The 19,645-nt window shown below is 46.8% G+C and overlaps 1 protein-coding gene and 1 pseudogene across 2 annotated transcripts in view; both read right to left on the bottom strand.

Annotated features, from left to right (window-relative positions):
* The window catches only part of PLEKHM3 (pleckstrin homology domain containing M3), a 200,162-nt gene that overhangs the window by 64,684 nt on the left and 115,833 nt on the right, over positions 1-19,645 (bottom strand). For both annotated transcript variants that reach the window (XR_010725696.1, XM_066233577.1), the window contains one exon: positions 19,044-19,107. Coding sequence is in view for 1 of the 2 variants with exons in the window: in XM_066233577.1 (XP_066089674.1) it covers positions 19,044-19,107 (64 nt within the window). In the remaining variant the exon portion in view is untranslated. The remainder of the gene's footprint in view (positions 1-19,043; positions 19,108-19,645) is intronic.
* On the bottom strand, positions 4,346-5,550 carry LOC136337910 (keratin, type I cytoskeletal 18 pseudogene; annotated as a pseudogene).

Genomic DNA, 19,645 nt, shown 5'->3' with positions numbered 1-19,645 from the left:
CCTCCAGATCCATTTTCAGCTTTCCCCCGATCCCATGTGCCTTTTTGTCCTGACCCCATCCTGCCCAGCCACATGGGAAGGCCCAAGTAAAGACCATTACGTCTCCCATTGAAAGGACTTAAATGTCCTTGTGAACTAACTCCTGGCTGAAAGTTCCGGACCCGTGGAGACAGAGAAAGCAGCAACCGCTTGGAAAACAAAGAGTTATCTCTATGTTAAATTCAACTCAGATCTGCTTAATATCTTGGCCAACTTATGCCACAACTATTTTGGCCCTTTCTACCACCCCGAAGTCTTTTGTGGCCAAAATGTACTGCCGTGCTGCTGTCTGCCACTGCGTGCCAGGAGGCCCCAGTGCCGAGCCGAGCGACACCCTTCCTTCTTCTGGTTTCGGGGTAGTGGGGAGGCCTGCTAATGCCTTTTGCGACCACTGACTAAGAGCTGAGCGGCCAACAATTTGGTAAATTATATACACACCTAAAATGTCAGCTGCATCAGAGATTTTTGCTCTCTAGCCTTCCAGGAGCTGAAGGGAACCTTTGGGCTGAAGGCAATTCTGAAAGAGTTGGGTTTTCTAACCACAGCCTGTGGGAGGGATGCTAGGAGAACTCCAGGCACGCAGGGTTCTGAGCAGCAAAGAATCGTCGTTACTAGTCCGTATGCCAGTGGTTTGAGCCAATGGAAAAGGATGGGAATGAGTAAGTCACAGTTATGAACACACACACACACGCGCACACACACACACACACACACACGAGAGGGAGAAGCTCTACCACAAAGGTCTGTTTTGGAGTCAGACTAGCTATAAATACATGAACACACACTGAACAGGCCAGTCCTAGTTATGAATATAGAATGTGCCAACTCTAAGCCTTTGAAAAGCAAAACAAAAAGCAAATTCGTAGGATCATAAGTCCATATGTAACTAGCCTGCTTTCCCTTTGGACAGTAAGTTAACGTAGCCGATGGGTTATCTAGTTCTGCTCTACGGTTCTGCTGTGGTAACGACCACAGGTCATTCACTGCGCCGGACAGAATGGAATGATTTCGACCACCATGGCAGTGTTTGAAACTGACCTGTAAAAATTTTAGGGGCCTACTTGGGAGAAAAGGGGCCTGGTCACATTGACACAGTCTTTTGGGCACTGGAACTTTGGCCACATGTGCTTGTGCTGTTGGACTACTGATGCGTGCATTTACCTGCATCCTCCCCGACTTGACCCTGTTATCCCCTCCTCCAACCCAGTGCAAAGAGTTGGTGGGGCTTCGGCAATACCAGGGCCTGGGCCTGCCGCCTCCTGGGTCTTGGTACCAGTTTGCCTCTAGACACGGAGGATGTTGGTGCTGGAAGGAAATGGCACGGTGTAACGATTCAGAGTGTGTGCCCAGGGGAGGGAATCCTATAACTGCAGGAGGGCTGTGCAGTTGGTTGTGTTCATTAGACTTCACGTTTTGATTAAGTCTGAAACATGTCATACTAAATTGAGGAAACAAAACAAGAAAGGGTATGTGCTAGAACAGGACAGCCTGGGTTGAAATCCCAGCTCCTCCACCCTTAGATGACTTTGGGCAAGCTCATCTCATTTGGAAAAGGTGGATAATAATAGTATCTATCTCAGAGGGCTGCTGTGAGGATTAAATAAGGTCATCTGTGTCGATTTCAAACAGGGCCTGGCCTAAAGTTAAGTACTCAATAATAAAAGTAACTAATGTTTTGGAGGCATATAATAAAGTGTAGATATTGTTAATCTAATCATTCAGTACAACCTTTTCATTTTACAAAGATTTTAAGCACCAGACAGATTATGTGACTTGCTGAAGGATACACTGTTGTTGTCACCCTGGGTCACGGGTTTTCTCAATGTCCTCCTGGCTCTCCTTGAGGAAGAGATAAGAAATGACAGTGGAACGAGCAAGCCCTTGCCTTCAGCGAGACTGCGCCTGAACTCGGGGACTGCGGAGAGCGGACAAGCAGCGCTGGTCTGTAGCTCCTTCAGCCCGTCTGTCAGGTGATAAGCCCTGCCCCCGCAGGCAGCAGGCAGAGAAAGGAGAAAAAGATAAAACTCAAATAGGTAGTTTTATTACCTGCGATTGCCTAGAAGACGACTTTCTCTCTGCACCCGTGACCTCTGCTGCAGCCAAGAATCCATTCACAATACCTTCTCCTGACTCCCCTTTTCCTTCAGCTCTGAGCCTTCCCTTATAATGCCCCATTCTTTTATTGTCCCTTAGCACACCTGAGCTGCAGGGGGCTCTCTGCTGTTAGCCCAACACAAACACCAACTCATGGTTCACCAGATAACCTGATCATGTTGCGAATCCACTAGATGCGTATGATCTGCTGCATATTTTTATTGGTCAACTTGTGTGTGCTGGGTGTTATTTTAACCGCCACTGGATAATAATGCATTAAGAAGATCATTTATCTGTCTTCAAGGAATATGTAAAAATCAAAGTATTTAACTTGTGTATATAAGCCATCCTTCATATCATATTTGTGAAATGGCTATTTAACAACAAGAAAGGAAATCATCAGTTGACCCTTGGCAAATGAAAATTTGACATTCGTCACTTGTAACTGAAGGGGCGGAGATCCGGCCACAGCTCCAGATTCCTGCCGTGCCCACAGCCCGGCTACTTTGTGCGAACTGGCCAGGTGACCCTGGGAAGCACGGATCAGCGGAGTGGCTTCTATGATTTACTTGCTTCTCAAGTATCCTAAAGTCATGGAACCCAGGTCCTAAAGCTGGAAGGGGCGGTAAAAACTGCTTAATTCAACCTTTCACCTCACAAACGAGGAAACTTAAGACTCAAGAGGAAAAGCGATGAAGGTGGTTTCTATCCAAATATGAATGTGATTCTCCTTTTGGGAACAGATAGAGAAGCCTGAGGGAAAAAAGTGGTCCAAATTTGGATGTACTGTATAAAATTGTCATTGAGAGATGCCATATATCTTTAACACACCAGTTAACAGGGCTGAGAATAATCCCTATGAGGGTTAAGTAAAAATCCATTAGAAAAGAAAAGAAACTCAACTTTTATAAAGCCCTGAGAAGTGACAGGGATGGGGGCATTTTCAGAGGGAAGCTGTGGTTCCACTACTAAGACTTAATGGAACACATGTATTCAGGGAGATGCGTGGAATTAAACACAACTCAACATCAGTTCATTTTAAGAGTAAAGGCCCTTCAGTCCAAACTGCCTTTCACCTCAGCTTTAAAGGAAGCTAGAAAGCCAATTACACCCACAGCAGGGCCTCTCCCCTCCTGCAAGGGAAGAATGCACTGCAAATTCTCTCTATGCTTTACCAGCTAGTAAAACTATAATTGCAGGTGGGAAGAAACATGGGTTCTCTTTGTTTCTGCCAACATTTCAGTCTGGCCAGATTCTCCCTTCCATACTTGCAGAAATAGGGTAGACTCAGTATTTTTTTAAAAAAGATTTTATTTATTGATTTTAAGGGAAGGGGCATGGAGGAACGAGAAGAATGAACTCAGAGTTGCTTCAGTTTAGTTGTTCACTGATTGCTTGTTGTGTGTGCCTTGACCGGGCAAGCCCAGCGTTTTGAACTGGCGACCTCGGTGCTCCATGCTCTATGCACTGCGCCACCACAGGCCAGACTCAGTATTTTTTTAAGCACAAAAACGTTCTCTGATTCTATAAAATTAAAAAGACATCTGTGTACAACTCACTTAAAGGGCATGCATTCTTCAGAGACAGGTGCTGAAAGTGCTCACTCTTTTGGGAAAGCCAAAACCAACCTTCTGCTTCAAACTCTGCAGGCCTCTCAGCAAGACCCAAGAAAAGTGGTGAGGCCCAGAGGGCCATCCCTGACTGCCTAGCATATAACCTCTAGCATAACCTTAGGGAGAAGGGTGGTGGCGGGTGTGTGTGTGTGTGTGTGTGTGTGTGTGTGTGTGTGTGTGTCTGTCTGTCTCCAGATGCAATTCCTCTGTGTGCCCACTGGGGGAAGGCTAGTCTCGGACCACCTTGGAGGTAGGGGAAGCTTTTCCTACAAAGGTGCTGGTCCATATCTTGACTGCACAGCTGCTGCCAAGCAGAATCCTGTGCCTAGACACTCTTGTAGACTCTGGGCCGTGGCAGACATTGCTTCTATGGTGACAGAGTCTGGTATCCAGAGGTGCTGAGTCTTGGTGATGCTGAAAAAAGCTACAGGGAGCCGTTTATGAAAGGTCCATGTGTCATAGCAACACTAATACCAGTACTTATAGCGCTAGGAAAGCTCATATTTCCATAGCCCTGTGTTAAACAGGTTGTTTTTTTCTTCAGTGATCTCTGAACCTTTTATTGGCTTCCTGCCCCACAAGGGGTGCCTGATTCCTCCTTAATGCCTCGGAACTTTGATGCCATTAACCCCAGACACCACTCTGCCATCCACAATCCCGCAGGTGGCGGATTTGGATGGTGTCATGGAGTTGCTGTTGTCCAGGACGCCACCAAGATGGAAGTTCTCCCCTTCTTCCAGCAGACAGTGGTAGGTGGCGATCTCCGTCTCCAGCTTGACCTTGATGTTCAGCAGAACCTCATCGTCCTGGGCCTGCCCTGCCGCGATGCCCAGGTCTGGGCCTGCTCCGACTCCAGGTGCAGCAGGGTACCGTTGAGCTTAGCTTGCCTCCACCTCCTTCAGGCTGTTCTCCAAACTGGCCTCCTTCAGATTTCTCGTGGAGTCCAGGTCGATCTCCAAGGACTGGACCGTACATCTCAGCCCCACGAGCGTCATCTCAGCAGCTCCTATCTCAGTGGTCTGTAAGGTGACCGCAGTGGTGCTCACTTCAGTCTGCTGTCTCGCTCCTCCTGGTTCTCCTGAGCCAGCTCGTCATACTGGGCCTGGATGTACGCTAAGATGTGAGATTTGGAGGCATCCATCTCCATGGTCAACCAAGTTGGCAATCTGGTTTTGTAGATCCTTTACTTCCTCCTAGTGGTTCTTCATGAAGAGCAGCTCTTCCTTGAGAGCCTCGATCTCTATCACCAGCTGCGGCCGAGTGATACTGGGGTCATCAGTGACCTTTTGGAGCCCACTGATGTCACTCTTCACAGACTGGCCCATAGCTGCATCTCATACTTGACTCTGAAGTCATCAGCAGTAAGACAGGCACTGTCACTCTGCAGAATGATGTGAGCACTGTCCACAGAACTTGCAAAAATCTGAGCCCCCAGGTCCTCGAAAGTCTTGAAATAATGCCCCATTCTCTGACCTGGGCCCCTTCTCCTGGTGCTTGCGGGTTTTGCTCTCCGGTCTGCGATATCAGCCTCCAGGCTCCTCGCTCCTTCCAGGCAGGAGGCCAGGCGGTCATTCAGGCACTGCACAGTCTCCTTCTTGCTCTGAATACCCCCTATGTCTACCAGATCCCCCACCATCCAGCAGCCAGGTCCCCGGGCCCCGAGCCACCTTGCACGCTGGCGGAGTAGCACTCGGAGGTCTGGAAGCCCAAGCCTCCGATGTCTGTGTGGATGCGGGCCCCACTGCTGGCCAGCTGCGCAGAGCCCGGGGTTGGCGGAGAAGCTGGAGTGGGCGCTGAAGTTCATGTTGTTTGGGGAGGAAGCTGAGAGGCCGAGACTCAGCTTCAAGCCGCTCAAGCAGAATTCCCAGTGCCTGATACATATTAACTCCTTTAAGCCTCATAAAACCTTTGGGGCAAGGTACTATTATTTCCCACTTCAGAGATGAAAATAAGAGGTAAGAAAGAGAAGCAAGTGACTTGCCAAGGTCACCTAGTGCATCTGGCATGATCTGGTATTTGAGCAGGCTCCATGGCTCTAGCACATAACTACTGAACCATCCAGCCCCTCTGCGATGCCCAAGGTCAGGCATCGTTATCTCTTCAGAGACCTTTGCTCTGGGCAGAAACTTCACCCCATGGTGGCCTCAGGCTGACCTGCTGGTCTCCTAACAGCCATCTTAATTTCAGTTTCTACTGAGTTTTCCACCTCACAAAGCAGTGCCAGGGAAAGGGGACTGGGTGATACCACGTGAATATGACTTATGAACCAACGAAGAAAATGGAGGGCTCCCTTGCTGCCCCCCGGCCTTGGTCTGGACCGCTGCCCGGATCTTGCACAGTGACCTGGAGTAGCCGGCCCATTTCCTTGTGTGTGTCCACTCTCAGAGCCCCACGGCCAGCCTGTGCACGTCCATCAATTAGGACCTCAAGGGCTGGATTGGGGTCTGCAGGCTTTTCAGGAGCACAATCTAACCTTAGCCTCCAAATTCCTTCTCCTAATTGAGCGTTCATTAGTTTGATGGAACAAAAGCTGGCATTCTCTATTATAAAGCAGAGGTCACAACCAGTGGCTGCGTTTTGTTTGGCCAGCAGAGTGTTTAAATATTGAGAAATTTCACATAAAAATACGGATTTCCGGCTTTTCTTGGAAAACGGGAAGGGATGACAACTCTGGGGCTACTGAGTAACAGCTGTCCCCTTCGGGGGGAGGGGGGCGCTCCGGTTTCCCGTCAGGGCCTTAACTCTCACTCTGGCCCTGCTTTGGGCACTGATGCCATTTGCCTGTCCTCTGCGGGAACCTATGTCAACTAAACCTGGTTCTAAAGCCGTACTTTCCTCCTTTAAAATGTGAGCTGCGGCCCTGGCCGGTTGGCTCAGTGGTAGAGCGTCAGCCTGGCGTGCAGGAGTCCCGGGTTCGATTCCCAGCCAGGGCACACAGGAGAAGCGCCCATTTGCTTCTCCACCCCTCCCCCTCTCCTTCCTCTCTGTCTCTCTCTTCCCCTCCTGCAGCCAAGGCTCCATTGGAGCAGGGTTGGCCTGGGCGCTGAGGATGGCTCTGTAGCCTCTGCCTCAGGCGCTAGAATGGCTCTGGTTGCAACAGAGCAAGGCCCCAAGATGGGCAGAGCATCGCCCCCTGGTGGGCATGCCGGGTAGATCCTGGTCGGGTGCATGTGGGAGTCTGTCTGACTGCCTCCCCGTTTCCAACTTCAGAAAAATACAAAAAAAGAAAAAGAAAAAAAAAAGTGAGCTGCATTGGTGAGGCGGTCCCTCCTGATGTACTGGGCACACAGTACAGCTGTGCCTTTTCTGTCCTGTGCTTAGCACCTGGCACAGTAAGTGGTGCATCACAGACATTTATCACTTCCGTATTACATGGGTGAATAAATGAGTGACTTGCTCCCAGGCAGAAAGTGAACCAGAGCGACCAGAAGCTCGCTCAGCAGCTGGGGAGCCGGGCTGGTTAATGCTTCAGTGGCCTCCCGAGGGGGCGCGGCTGCCGCCCACACCCTCCCTTCTTTCGCTATTCTGTGAACACCTTCCCTGCCGTCACAGACGGTTCTGAATCTTGATGAACACCCTAGGAGCACGTGTGTTGATGGTTTAATAGAATTTAGCCAGAAATTAAAATAAAAAATACAAATAATAACAGGAAGCATTGACCCAATCAACCTTCTATTTTTCGTTGAGCTGTGGGTAAGAGTGTTGAAAAGCAGCAAGTTCAAATGTAGATGGAACTGAGGCTATAACCACACCAGCCACCAGTTTTAGCTAGGACACATGTGCTGATGCTGTCTGTGAGGCTGCCATACTTCCTGGTTCCATTTCTGGAGTGTCACCAAGTGAATGAACTCTGTGAAAGTGCTAGAATCTCCTAAAGCCCTTGACCTACCGAGACAGAGCCTTCTTGTGATATTTCTGGTCCCTTGAAGATCAACAGCAAGTGTGGAGAATGGCTGACACGAGGTACCCAGGGGTAAAATCCTGCTGGACATCACCAGGTTGAGCAGAACCATGGGCAACTTCATTCTAGAAGTTCTCAGCACTGAGGCAGAATACAGGAGTTTGCCCACAATCAGTAAGAATCACTAGTCCTTTTCCGAGAAAATGAGCTCTATCTTCAAGGTTACCATGGCTCTGGGCACACAGTACGCACTTACTAAGTGTTTGCTAAGTGAATAAATGAACAGGGAGGGCTTTGGTGATAGAAGATCGGGCTCACGGTTCCGGTATACTGGTGGGATGGGAAGATTATCAACTCCACACTGCAGCTCTAGGCTGGTGATTCTTTCTCATACTTTGTCTTTTTTATTGATTGATTTTAGAGAGAGAGGAAGTGAGAGGGAGGGAGAGACATCAAGACATTGATTTTGTGTTCCACCTATTTATGCATTCATGGATTGAACTCGCAACTGGCTGTTGCTTTCATAGACTCTTCATAACAGACTTTCATTTCTGAGGAGAGTGAAAGGGATCCCATCATTCTCATTCCATGAATGTTTGTTGAGACAATTTATCAAAATAATCCTAAAGCATGCAGACAAAATGTTCTTCAGAAATGTCAAAGTCAGTAATGAAAATTTTCTCCTGCTTGTCTCCATGACAGAAACACTGTGGGTTAGGTCAATAAGGGCTTCAAGGTCACCAAGCCTGAATGTCCTCTTCCCATTCCCCTCTGCCTGGTTCACATCTATAGGTCCTCACATCTCAACTGAGAACCACAGCTTCTGGGAAGCCTTCCCTGACAGCTGAGTTACTGGGTGTTCAGGTCACTATTGCTGAAAACAAGTTACCCTAAAACCTAGTGGTGTGAGACAATTACTTTATTATGTTTAGGTTCTGCAGGTCGGAGTTCAGGCAGGACGTAGTGGAGATGACTCGTCTGAGCCTCGTTCTGCAGCCTTATCTGTGGCCTCCCTGAAAGCTAGGGGTGGGAATCATTCGGAAGTATTTTCACTCACATGTTCAGTGGTTGATAAGGGCTATCAGTAGGCTTCTTCATGGGGTAGTTAACATGGTGGCTGGTTAATAAGCGTCAGGTCCCCACAGAGCACCAGGTTGAAGCTGTATCATTTTATGACCTAGCCTTGGACGTCACATAGCGTCACCTCCATGGTCACAGACCTACTCAAATTCAGGGAAAGGGAGCACAGATTCCCCCCTCTCCCACCTCTCAACGGGAGGAATGTCAAAGTCACAGTATATGAAGAACATGTGGGACGAAAGATACTGTGTGGCCAGCTTTACAAAATAAACCCTGCCACCCTTGGTTAGCTGTGTTTCCCGAGTGCCCCGTGTTCAAATCCATTGACTTAAAAGCATGCCGTCTGCCTCTCTCACTAACCTGTGAAATCAGTGAGGAAGGGACCTGTGACTCATTCACCTGTGTGTTTCTAGCACAGTGCCTGGCACACAGAAGGCATTCAATTCACAGTGTTGAACTGGACAGAAAGAAAGAATCAGAAGGGGCCCCCCTTGCTGTTGGCTGTTAGTCGCACAGGGAAGTCCGACCAGGGAACCAGGGTCAGTGCACGGGGGATGTGCCCGGGTCAGTGCACGGGGGACGCATCCGCATGCCTCCGTGGGGCACGGCTCTTCCCTGGGAGTGTATCACATACAAGAAGGGGTCGCTTTCTTCCTCATGCCGCTCAGGCTGTATGTAGGAACTACAGGAATCATAACTGACTTCATAGTTCTCTTTTCCTGAGCTTTGTAAAAATAATTTCCCCCTTTGTATCTCTGTGCCATAAGCAAGGCAAGCGGCTGCCTGTGTTTTATACTCAGACAATTGCTCATATCGTATGCAAACAGAACACTGGACAGGGAATCAGAAAACCTCGGCTTCAACCTTGGTTCGCTCCCTTAGTAGAAGTTGTGTGGCTTTGGCCAGCCAGCTAATTTTTTGAAGTCTCGGTGGTCTTACCTATAAAGGGGTATAAAAGAGGCAGACTTGGCCTGACCAGATCGAGTGTCAGGACGCTGAGGTCCCAGGTTAGAGACCCTGAGGTCAATGGCTTGAGTGCAAGCTCATCAGCTTGAGTGTGGGGTCGCTGGCTTGAGCCCAAGGCCACTGGCTTAAGCAAGGGGTCACTGGCTTGGCTTGAGCCCCCCAGGCAAGGCACCTATGAGAAGCAATCAATGAACAACTAAAATGCCATAACTACAAATTAATGCTTCTCATCTCTCATCTCTCTCCCTTCTTGCCTGTCTCTCTAAAAAAAGGGGGGGGGGGAAAAGGCAAACCTACTTATTTCTCAAAATTGTTTGGGAATAATGGTTTTTAAATGGTAAAGCAAAATACAAATACAAACTGTGATTATTACAGGATATGGTGGTTTTAAATTACATCCACACATTCTTTGACCAGTCTCCTTTTAGAAGGTGAAGTCTAATTCTCTTTTCTGTAAGTGTGGGCCTAACTTTGCAATTTATTTCAAGTGAACAGAATGTGGCAGAAGTCATGCTATCTGACTTCTGAAGGAAGGTCCTAAAAAATGACCGCTTCACCTGGCTTTCACACTCCGGATCACGCACAAGCTAGCCATCATGTCACGAGGACACTTAAACAGCCTGTGCAGAAGCCCACGGGGGAGGGGTGGAGGCCTCTCTCCAATGACCAGCACCAACCTACCAAATTAGTATCAAAGGCTTCTTCACGTGACTGTGGTCCTGACCAACATCTGCACTACAGCCTCCTAACATACTCTACACCCAAACTGCCCAAGTAAACCAACCTTGAGTTTCTGACCCACAGAAACTGTGGGAGACAATGAAAATTGACCTTTAAGTTACTAAGTTTTGGGGTAACTTGTTATGCAGCAACTGATAACTAACACTAACCAACCAATGGTGAGGCAGCCACTTCTGTTTCTCTGACCATATGGTGGGTTAGTTTTGATCCAAATCCTTTCTTGCCTGCTCCTAGGGACTAATCACATTTATACGTGAGGTGCAGGCCAGGGGCTCAGGCAGGAGAGAGTCCACTTCCAATGCTGGTTTGATCCAGATGGTTGGATGCCAAAGTAGAACCGGGGGCCAGAAAACCGGGCCCCCAGCAAAGCAAGTCTGCGCTGTATCCTCATTTATTGCATGCAATGCTGTTTACACTCGAAGGGCTCAGGTCTGGCTTCTGGAGTCCTGATCTCGGCAGAGCTCTTTCTAATATGGAAGACGAGGCTCTGTATCCAACACTGACAACACCGTCATCTTTCTGATCGGGTTTCCCCGGAAACTGCCCTCAGCCACACTGTCTGCCACAGCCGTGCCCCCCCCCCCCCCCCCCCCCCCCCGTCCTTCCCTGCCTTGTGGACCAGGTGTGCGGACATAGTTGGGTGTGGTGCCCGGCTCTGCAGACAAGAGTTTTCTCTGGGCAAAGACTAACCAGCCGGTAGAAAGAACAATCTGTATCACCACCTTATTAATCAGCTATTTTAACTCACTCAACTAATTGGTCCCATCACCCAAAAAACAGAAACCAGCAGTCACGTTCTGCAGGACTCCAAAGACTGAAGGCCCCTGGGGAGCCGTCCAAGGCCCAGGCTTCAGCCCCCGCACTTACCAGGAGCTGTCGCTCCTCCCCCAGCGCAGGCCTGAAACGCCCTGGGAGACTGGACAGGAGGCTTGAACTGTTCAGCACCTACCCCAGATATGCCCCCTCTCCTGAGAAGCAGTGACTTCAATGTGCTCTGCTGCCAGTCTGCCCACCCTCCAAAGAGTGATGTACAGTCCCTTCTTTCCTCCTTGAACCGTTTTCAAGGGAAATGTACATGTTCTCTTGTTAAAGATCCACTTCCTCTAAAGGCATCATTTTCCCACAAATAGCTTAGGGTCCCCTTCGTGACTCATGCACTGGCTGGAGCAAGCCTGGCTGCAGTAGTTAACAGAGGCTCCGTGCCGCACTGGAGGCCTCATTCCTGGCTCGCCCCGGCTGATGCTCAGGGGTTTGGGGAGGCAGTGACGGCCACAGTGGACACAGGCGCTGGGCACAGAACAACACAGGCAAGCTGTCACGCTCTGTTTTTCTGCTTGTTAAATCCGAATGCTCCTAATTAGTTATCCTGCCTGCTAACGCCTGGGTGGACAATGGTGTGCGGATCAGGGCTGCTGAGAGGCTATGAATACAAGACCCTCAGGCTCCTGAGGCTTTGGGGACTGGTGACTTGGTCCTGGGTACTGAGACGCTGGGTTCCTGGGGGCTGTGAATTCAAAGATGTCAGCCCCCGTGTGAATAAAGGTCATCACCTGTTACTTCTTCGGTGAAAGGGCAGCTGTGCTGGGTGCCCACTTAGGCCCAGCCTTTGTCTGTGGACTCTGAATAGCGCCCACAGAGAAGAGCATTCTCTGATTCTCTGTTTGCCTGGTGGGGCAGGGCCGTGCGAAATAACTTGCATAACTTCCTTGGAGAAGAATTCAGTAAAGTATGTTTTTTAAAAAGTGACCTTGAAATGCCTTAAACATCGCCTCCTGGTGATCACACTCATTAGGCTAGAAAACACTTGAAAATCTTCAAGGTGGAACCACCATTTGCATTATTTCTTCAGAGGCCAATTCTCACAAATGTCGAGGTTACCGAGATGACAGTTCCTGAGCGCCATGGGCGTGGAAGGCCAGTGCAAACGTTAGCTGAAAAGTTAGCCAGCGTTCAGGAATGCTGAGTGGTCAGAAAATCTGCACCATTGAACAACTCACCATCAGTCTGACGCAGAAAAAAGTAGAGATTTTTATTTGGTTTCAGAATTCTGTATATTGTTCTTTTACAGAACAGCATTTTTAGTGATGTGTTATTTAAGGGCTAACATTAAAATAATTAACTTGGTTTTCTTTTGGGGAGAAGCTAGTGAGTTTAGGACAGTGCATGCGTGTGTGTGTGTGTATCTATCTATCCATCCACCCATCCATCCATTGATTTATCAAAATAATCCATCCGTTGATTTATCAAAAGTATATGCCCAGCTGCTCAGTATAAATGTTTACTGTGTTAGCATAAAACAACCAGCTCAGCCCATTCTAGGCAACTCCGGAAAGGTAGTTGGCACTTGCTCTACTCCTCTCTCTTTCCATGGCTCTTGAGTCCCTCTCTGGCATAATTCCCACTTCACATCTCTTTAGTAAGTATTCCAAATTCCAGACTTTTCCATCCTTTTTCTATCATTAAAACTTACCTGTTGAAATCTCTCTAACCTCAAATATCATGCTGTGTTTTCAATTTAGTAAGACAAATGAGTTTGTGCTCAATTTATTCTTCCCAGGTAATATATTTCAAATTAACTAGAGTCTAAATTGCCTTAACCTGAAGGCACAGCCTAGCTTGGAAAGTTAGGGGAGGCGAACAATGGGGAGGTCAGTTCTCCGGACTGTCCCCCAAGAGGAGTGTACGCTGGGAGGGGCGGTGGTAGGCGGTGGAGGGAGTCGGTGGGGAGCGGCCACTCCACTGGCCGCCTCACCCCTGGGATCAGCCAGTATCCTTTCTCATGAATCACGTACAAACAGGATCATTCAGTGCTTAGCTTACATATGCCCCAAAGGTGAGTAACACCAGAAGAGTTAGTCATTAATATACATTTTAGGTTTTTGTCACAAGAGCACCAGTAGCCAAAATTTAGAAGTTAAATCTGACCTTTCCTTTCAGCAAGTCGCAGGAACTTTAGAAGAATTCTCCGATCACTTACACAGAACGAGGAATGACATATTAAACCAGGGTTCTGATTTGCTCCTTACGAGCAACTACAATCTCTTGAACATTAACTTACATATACTAATGTATTCCACTGGTAAAATGTGGAACTTTCTTATCAGTGTTAGAATAGCCAAGGGGATGTGAGCAGGGAGATGGTTTTCCCCGCATTTCACAGGGAAAGGGGAGCGACGCAGGGGGAATTATGGTGGTCTTCCTGCCGTCTTCTAGAAGCTTCTCTTTTTATTTCATTCTCATTTTAAAGCTCCTCCATGGATTGTGATAATGAAGGATAGACTTAAAATAACAAAACATATATTCGATTCTGCTTCCCCTTTTCTAAATATCAAACTAGGATAAAACTCTTAAAAAGCAGTACCTCAGATTCCCGGCCAGGGCACACAGGAGAAGCGCCCATCTGTTTCTCCACCCCTCCCCCTCTCCTTCCTCTCTGTCTCTCTCTTCCCCTCCCGCAGCCAAGGCTCCACTGGAGCAAAGTTGGCCCAGGCACTGAGGATGGCTCCATGGCCTCCGCCTCAGGCACTAGAATGGCTCTTGTTGCAGCAGAGCAACAGCTCAGATGGGCAGAGCATCGCCCCCTGGTGGGCATGCCAGTGGATCCTGGTCAGGCGCATGCGGGAGTCTGTCTGTCTACTGCCCCCTGCTTCTCACTTCCAGTGGCGGGGGAGGGGGGGAGCAGTACTTCAGCTTCCCCGTTCAGAACATGCACCAATAGTACTGGAAATACTGGGGAAACACACTGTAAAGTAATATCTATGTTGTATACCTGAAACCAATACAAAATATTATTGAAAGTAAATGGTAATTGAAAAATTCAAATTAAAAAAAGGTTTTGGCTTTGGCTGGTTGGTTCAGTGAATAGAGTGTTGGCCAGCGCCTGGACAACCAGGGTTCAATCCCCAGTCAGGGCACACAGGAGAAGTGACCATCTGCTTCTCTCCCCTTCTCTCTCTCTTCTCCTCCTGTAGCCAGTGGCTCAGTATCTCCCCTCCTCTCACTTAAAAAAAATTTTTTTTGAGAGAGACAAGAAGGGAGAGAGATGACAAGCATCTACTCATAGTTGTGGTGCTTTAGTTATTCATTAATTTCTTCTCATATGTGCCTTGATTGGGCAGCTCCCACTGAGTCAGTGACCCCTTGCTCAAGCCAGCGACCTTGGGCTCAAGTTAGCAGCCATGAGATCATGTCTATGTTCCCACACTCAAGCCAGCGACCCTATGCTCAAGCCAGTTGAACCAACCCTCAAACTGGCAACCTCAGGGCTTGAACCTGGGACCTCAGCATCCCAGTTCAACACTTCATCTACTGTGCCCACTACTGGTCAGGTTACAAATTAAAACTTTTATGTAAAGAAAATAAATCTTGAGCTTTATAGATTTAAAAAAGAAACAAACCATGCACCAAACCTGTCCATTGGTCATACAGGCTTAGTCACTGCCTGCCAGGTCCTTTATGCGGAACCACCCATTAGCTCCAAAACACCACCATGCATTCTCATCTCCTGAAAAAGTTTCTGTTATACGGTTCTGTTGTCTGTTCTTGGTTCAGCAGCACATGTTTTCTGTTAAACTTACATTCAAAGAGCACAGATTTAATAGAATTTTCTAGAAATCTTTCTTTGCTGAGCAGAAATTCATCTGAAATTTCAAACTTAAGGCATGAAGAACTCACACCAGCAGCCCCCCACAGCCCTGGGGCTTGGAAAGCCTCGCCCGCATCTCCCGCTCCCTTCCTCGGCCCCGCTGCTGGGCCAGGAGGGGGCCTTGGCTCTTCTCATGCACACTGCATGTCACGGCACTGCTGCTGGCTGCAGTCAGGTAATGACTTGTGTTTTCAACTGCTGCTTTCACCATGTGCTAGCAAAATCCAGGGAGCAGCTTAATCACTGGTGAAATAAAGAGACAATTAGGGACTCCGTACCAGCATAAGCCATAAATTTTTCCAATAACTGGCACTCACTTATTTTCTGCCGTCCAAGAGTGTGATCATAGGGAGGATGCACACACAGGCCAGTAATTCAAGTAATGAGAAGGGTGAAAAACTGTCTTGAATTCAACATCAGGAGCATTAAGGTAGCTTGAAATCTTCTGCCAAATTGCTAAAACTTTAGGGATTGTTACTTATAAAAAGGAAAACAGCTAGACAAAGAGATAAATTGTAAATATTTTTGAAACAGATTTTTTAATTTTAGGTATTATTAGTGTTTAGTGTACTGTTTTATTTTAAGATTGTATATACTTAAATTATAAGTCTCCCTTTACAATGTTTATTAAAGTCTTCCCTTTTTTGTTTTGGGAGAGGAAGCTATTTTTTTAAAAATAAAAACTAATAAAAAATCAAATTCACTTAAGAGAAATTTGTAGAAAGGGACCTGCCTTTAGGAAGAATATTTAAATTATTACCTCAGATCTGTTTCATTACTTGCTTTAGTTTATCTTCTCCCCTGCAAAATTTATAAACTGAAATGCATGTTTCTAAAGCTATTTTATATGAGAGAAAGAGCTGCTTGTATAGAGAACTCTATTTTAGGAGCGAAGAGAGAAATGAAGTGGAAAGAAATTAACACACTCTAAAATTCCTGAGCGACAGGTAACAGGACGACAGAGCAGCCAGACAGAGGCCCAAATGGTACAGGACGATATTGTGCTGGCAAGGCGGGTCAGGTCAGCTGGGTCGCCTGCTCCCACTCACACGCTCTGTCACAGAGCAATAGTATTTTTTTTTCTTCCATGTGTTCCCTTCCCTTCCCTATTTATTTGCAAGAACCGTTTAGATAGAGAAGACGTGCCTGAAATCTATTCAGAAGCCAAGGTTAGATGGGGTGGGGGTGCCCTTCAGTACAGATAGCCTAGATAGAGACAGATCAAAAGCTAAATCCAATTTAACCCACCCCAGGCAGGAACAGTAATCGAATTAAACCTTCTCTAAATATGATAAGTTAGGGGGTTTTAAAGCCAGGCACAAAGACACAGGTTAGATGCAGGAGCTCCTGCCGCCCCGCCCACAGGGAGTGTGATGAGCGCAGCTTTGCCTCCGTTACTTTACTGCTGAGGCTGAAAACTAAGCTGCTTTTGGGGCTCTGGAGGCTATTGGTCTGGCCCACCAAGACTTAAGTAAGCTGCTGGGCCTGTATGGTTTGATTCTTACAAGGAAAAGAAAAGGAAAGGAAAGGGTGTGTGTGTGGCGGGGGGAGAGACAGCAGGGTATAGGAAAACTTAAAAAACCAGGCTTTATTATGTGAAGTGGATATACTACTTTGATGCTCTAAAATGAATATGGAATTATTTTGATTCTTTCTCTTCATCTGGTATCAAAACTCATTTTTGAAAGGCTCCTTCCAAGAGGACTCACTTTGGAGCCCACCCATTCTATTTCAACCACCTTTATGAGAATACATAGGTGCTTTTAATCACTTCCCAGGTGAGAGTCTCTGGCCCTCTGATACTATGATTGGGTAGAGTCCTAGCAAACAGATGCATAATGGGTATTTTGATCGATGCTTTCCCTTGAACACCGCCGCGCAATCGCAATTAAAAGCAGACCCCCTTCCACGCCAGCCCGCGGACCGCTGCAGCATGATCAGGTAGTGACCCGCAGGCAGGGCGGAAGGAGTGCAGCGTGATCAGGTAATGACCCGTGGACCACTGCAGCGTGATCAGGTAGTGACCTGCAGGCAGGGCGGAAGGAGTGCAGGGAGCTGATACGCGCCAACAGGTTTAAACTGGATGCGCGCGTGGAAATGAACACTATGGTATTCTCTCACTGCTCCAGCGGAACGCTCTAAACTATTTCTACCATTTTAAATAATTTCCTACTTCTGGGAGACAAAGAGAACACAAAAGTCTTAAGTTTAAACTACTTAAAAAAATTTTTTTTAAGTCTTGAGAAATGACTGAAGGCTCTGTACAGTTTTCTAGTTGACCTCATTTCTTCAGGGCAAAACAACCAGAGAGGAAAACAACAAAAGCCCAAGAAAAACAGCAGACAGAGATTTTCTGAAAGTTGTCACAATTACTTTTAAAACGGAATTCTTGAGAGAACCAATGGATATGCCTTCATTTAGTGTCTTCTTACTGAGGGAATTCCTGATTTAAAGGATTATCAAAGCTTAACATAACATATTCAGAACTTCGGGTCCAACAGACAAATGTCAGTTTCTTCCTCGCTGCTAACCTGTCAGTCATTAAAAGGACATACACTAATAAAAGTATAACAAGGTGATTTGGACTCTTAGAGGCTTTGGAATGTTTTATTAAAATTTAAAGTCATCCAACTGTTTGGCTTGAGCACAAAGGGTTTAATATAGTCACTGCTTTTATATCTGTTTTTCTCATACAACTTTTTTACTGACACATAATTCACATACCACAAGACTCACACTCTTACAGTATATGATTTGGTGGTCTTTAGCATATTCACAAAGTTATGCAACCATCACCACTGTTTAATTCCAGAATATTTCCTTCAGCCCTAAAGGCAACTCCGACCGTTAGCAGTCACTCCTCACTGCCCTGTCCTCCCAGGTCCTGAGACCACTCATCTACCTTCTTTTTTTTTTTTTTAAATTTTTTTTTTTTAATTTTATTTATTCATTTTAGAAAGGAGAGAGAGAGGGAGAGAGAGAAGAGAGAGAGAGAGAGAGAGAGAAGGGGGGAGGAGCAGGAAGCATCAACTCCCATAAATGCCTTGACCAGGCAAGCCCAGGGTTTCGAACCAGTGACCTCAGCATTTCAGGTCAACACTTTATCCACTGCGCCACCACAGGTCAGGCTCATCTACCTTCTATCTCCATGGATTGGCCTGGTTTGGACATTTCATTTAAATAGATCATAGCATATGTATTCTTTTCTGGTTTGGTTTCTTTCAGCACGATGTTCATGCTGTAGCATGTATCAGTACTGTATGACTTTTTATGGCCAAATAATATTCCACAGTGTGGATAGACAACATTTTGTTTATCTGTTTACCAGCTGACGAATATTTGGGTTGTTTCCACTCTTTGGCTATTATGAATATGCATATGGAAGCGTTAAAGTGGACACATCTCCTGTCTTGTCAGTATACATCTAGGAGTGGAGTGGCCGGGCCTTGTGGTACCTGTTTAATATGCTGAGGGCTGCAAGGCTGTTTCCGCAGCAGCTGTACCATTTTACATTCCCACCAGCAATGGATGCCAACTTCAACTCCTCTATGTCCTTGACAGCATTTGTTATTGCCCTGGAATATCTTTTTTTTAAATTATTTTTTTTATTTATTCATTTTAGAGAAGAGAGACAGAGAAAGAGAGATAGAGAGAGAGAAGGGGGGTCGGAGCAGGAAGCATCTACTCCCATATGTGCCTTGACCAGGCAAGCCCAGGGATTTGAACTGGTGACCTCAGTGTTCCAGGTCAACACTTGATCCACTGTGCCACCACAGGTCAGGCCTGGAATATCTTTTTACATTAAGTTTATTTTTTCCATCCTGAATAGAAACTAATCGATCATCAGGGCTTGCAGAGAAAACTACCTCTGCAAATGATGGCAGAATGCAGTGCCAGGACCATAACCACCAAAGACACGCCCCACGGAGAAGACAGAAAAGAAATGACCCCTCTGAGTACTTACCTGCTGCAGGTCTGCAAGGGAATACAGGTGGATCTGTTGAAGGAGGTATTCTCTGGGGAAAATTCTGAAAACAAGGACAGAAACACAAATGAACTGTGGTGCTGACACAAAACATACTTTTTCTGATAGTTTCAAAGTCTCATTCAAGATCCCTTTTGTCTGCCTTCTCCCCTCTCCACCTCTACTCCTCCTCATGTCCTCTGAGAAATCTGTAATCATACCTTTTTCAGATATTTTTCTTCCTAACACAGATAGCAAGATAGAAGTAAACGTCTGATCTTTGGTTTCTAATGTAATCTGAGGTGCTGTAAGTACCAGGAAGTGTCCAGGCCTGAGGGCTGGAGCACCAGGTGTCCTGTACCAGCTGTGTTCCAAACAAGCTGTGTCATTCCAGGCGAGTCACAAGACCTTCTGCAGCTTCTTCACTGTACAAGGAAGGTGACTGAACTCCATTCTCTAAATATCTTTCCAGCTCCATTATTCTAAATGAATAGATTTTGGAATTGAGAAAGTCATTGAAGTGGCAATCTGTGTGTCTTTCATCTGGAGGCTCCTATGGATTTCATTAGTAGGGACAGTAGTGCTCAATATCACATCAATGA

Source organism: Saccopteryx bilineata, chromosome 5 (assembly GCF_036850765.1).
Source record: "Saccopteryx bilineata isolate mSacBil1 chromosome 5, mSacBil1_pri_phased_curated, whole genome shotgun sequence".
In the NCBI taxonomy this organism is placed as follows: Eukaryota; Metazoa; Chordata; class Mammalia; order Chiroptera; family Emballonuridae; genus Saccopteryx; species Saccopteryx bilineata.
The sequence above is the reverse complement of the archived record's forward strand: the minus strand, read 5'-3'. Positions and strand labels throughout refer to the sequence as shown.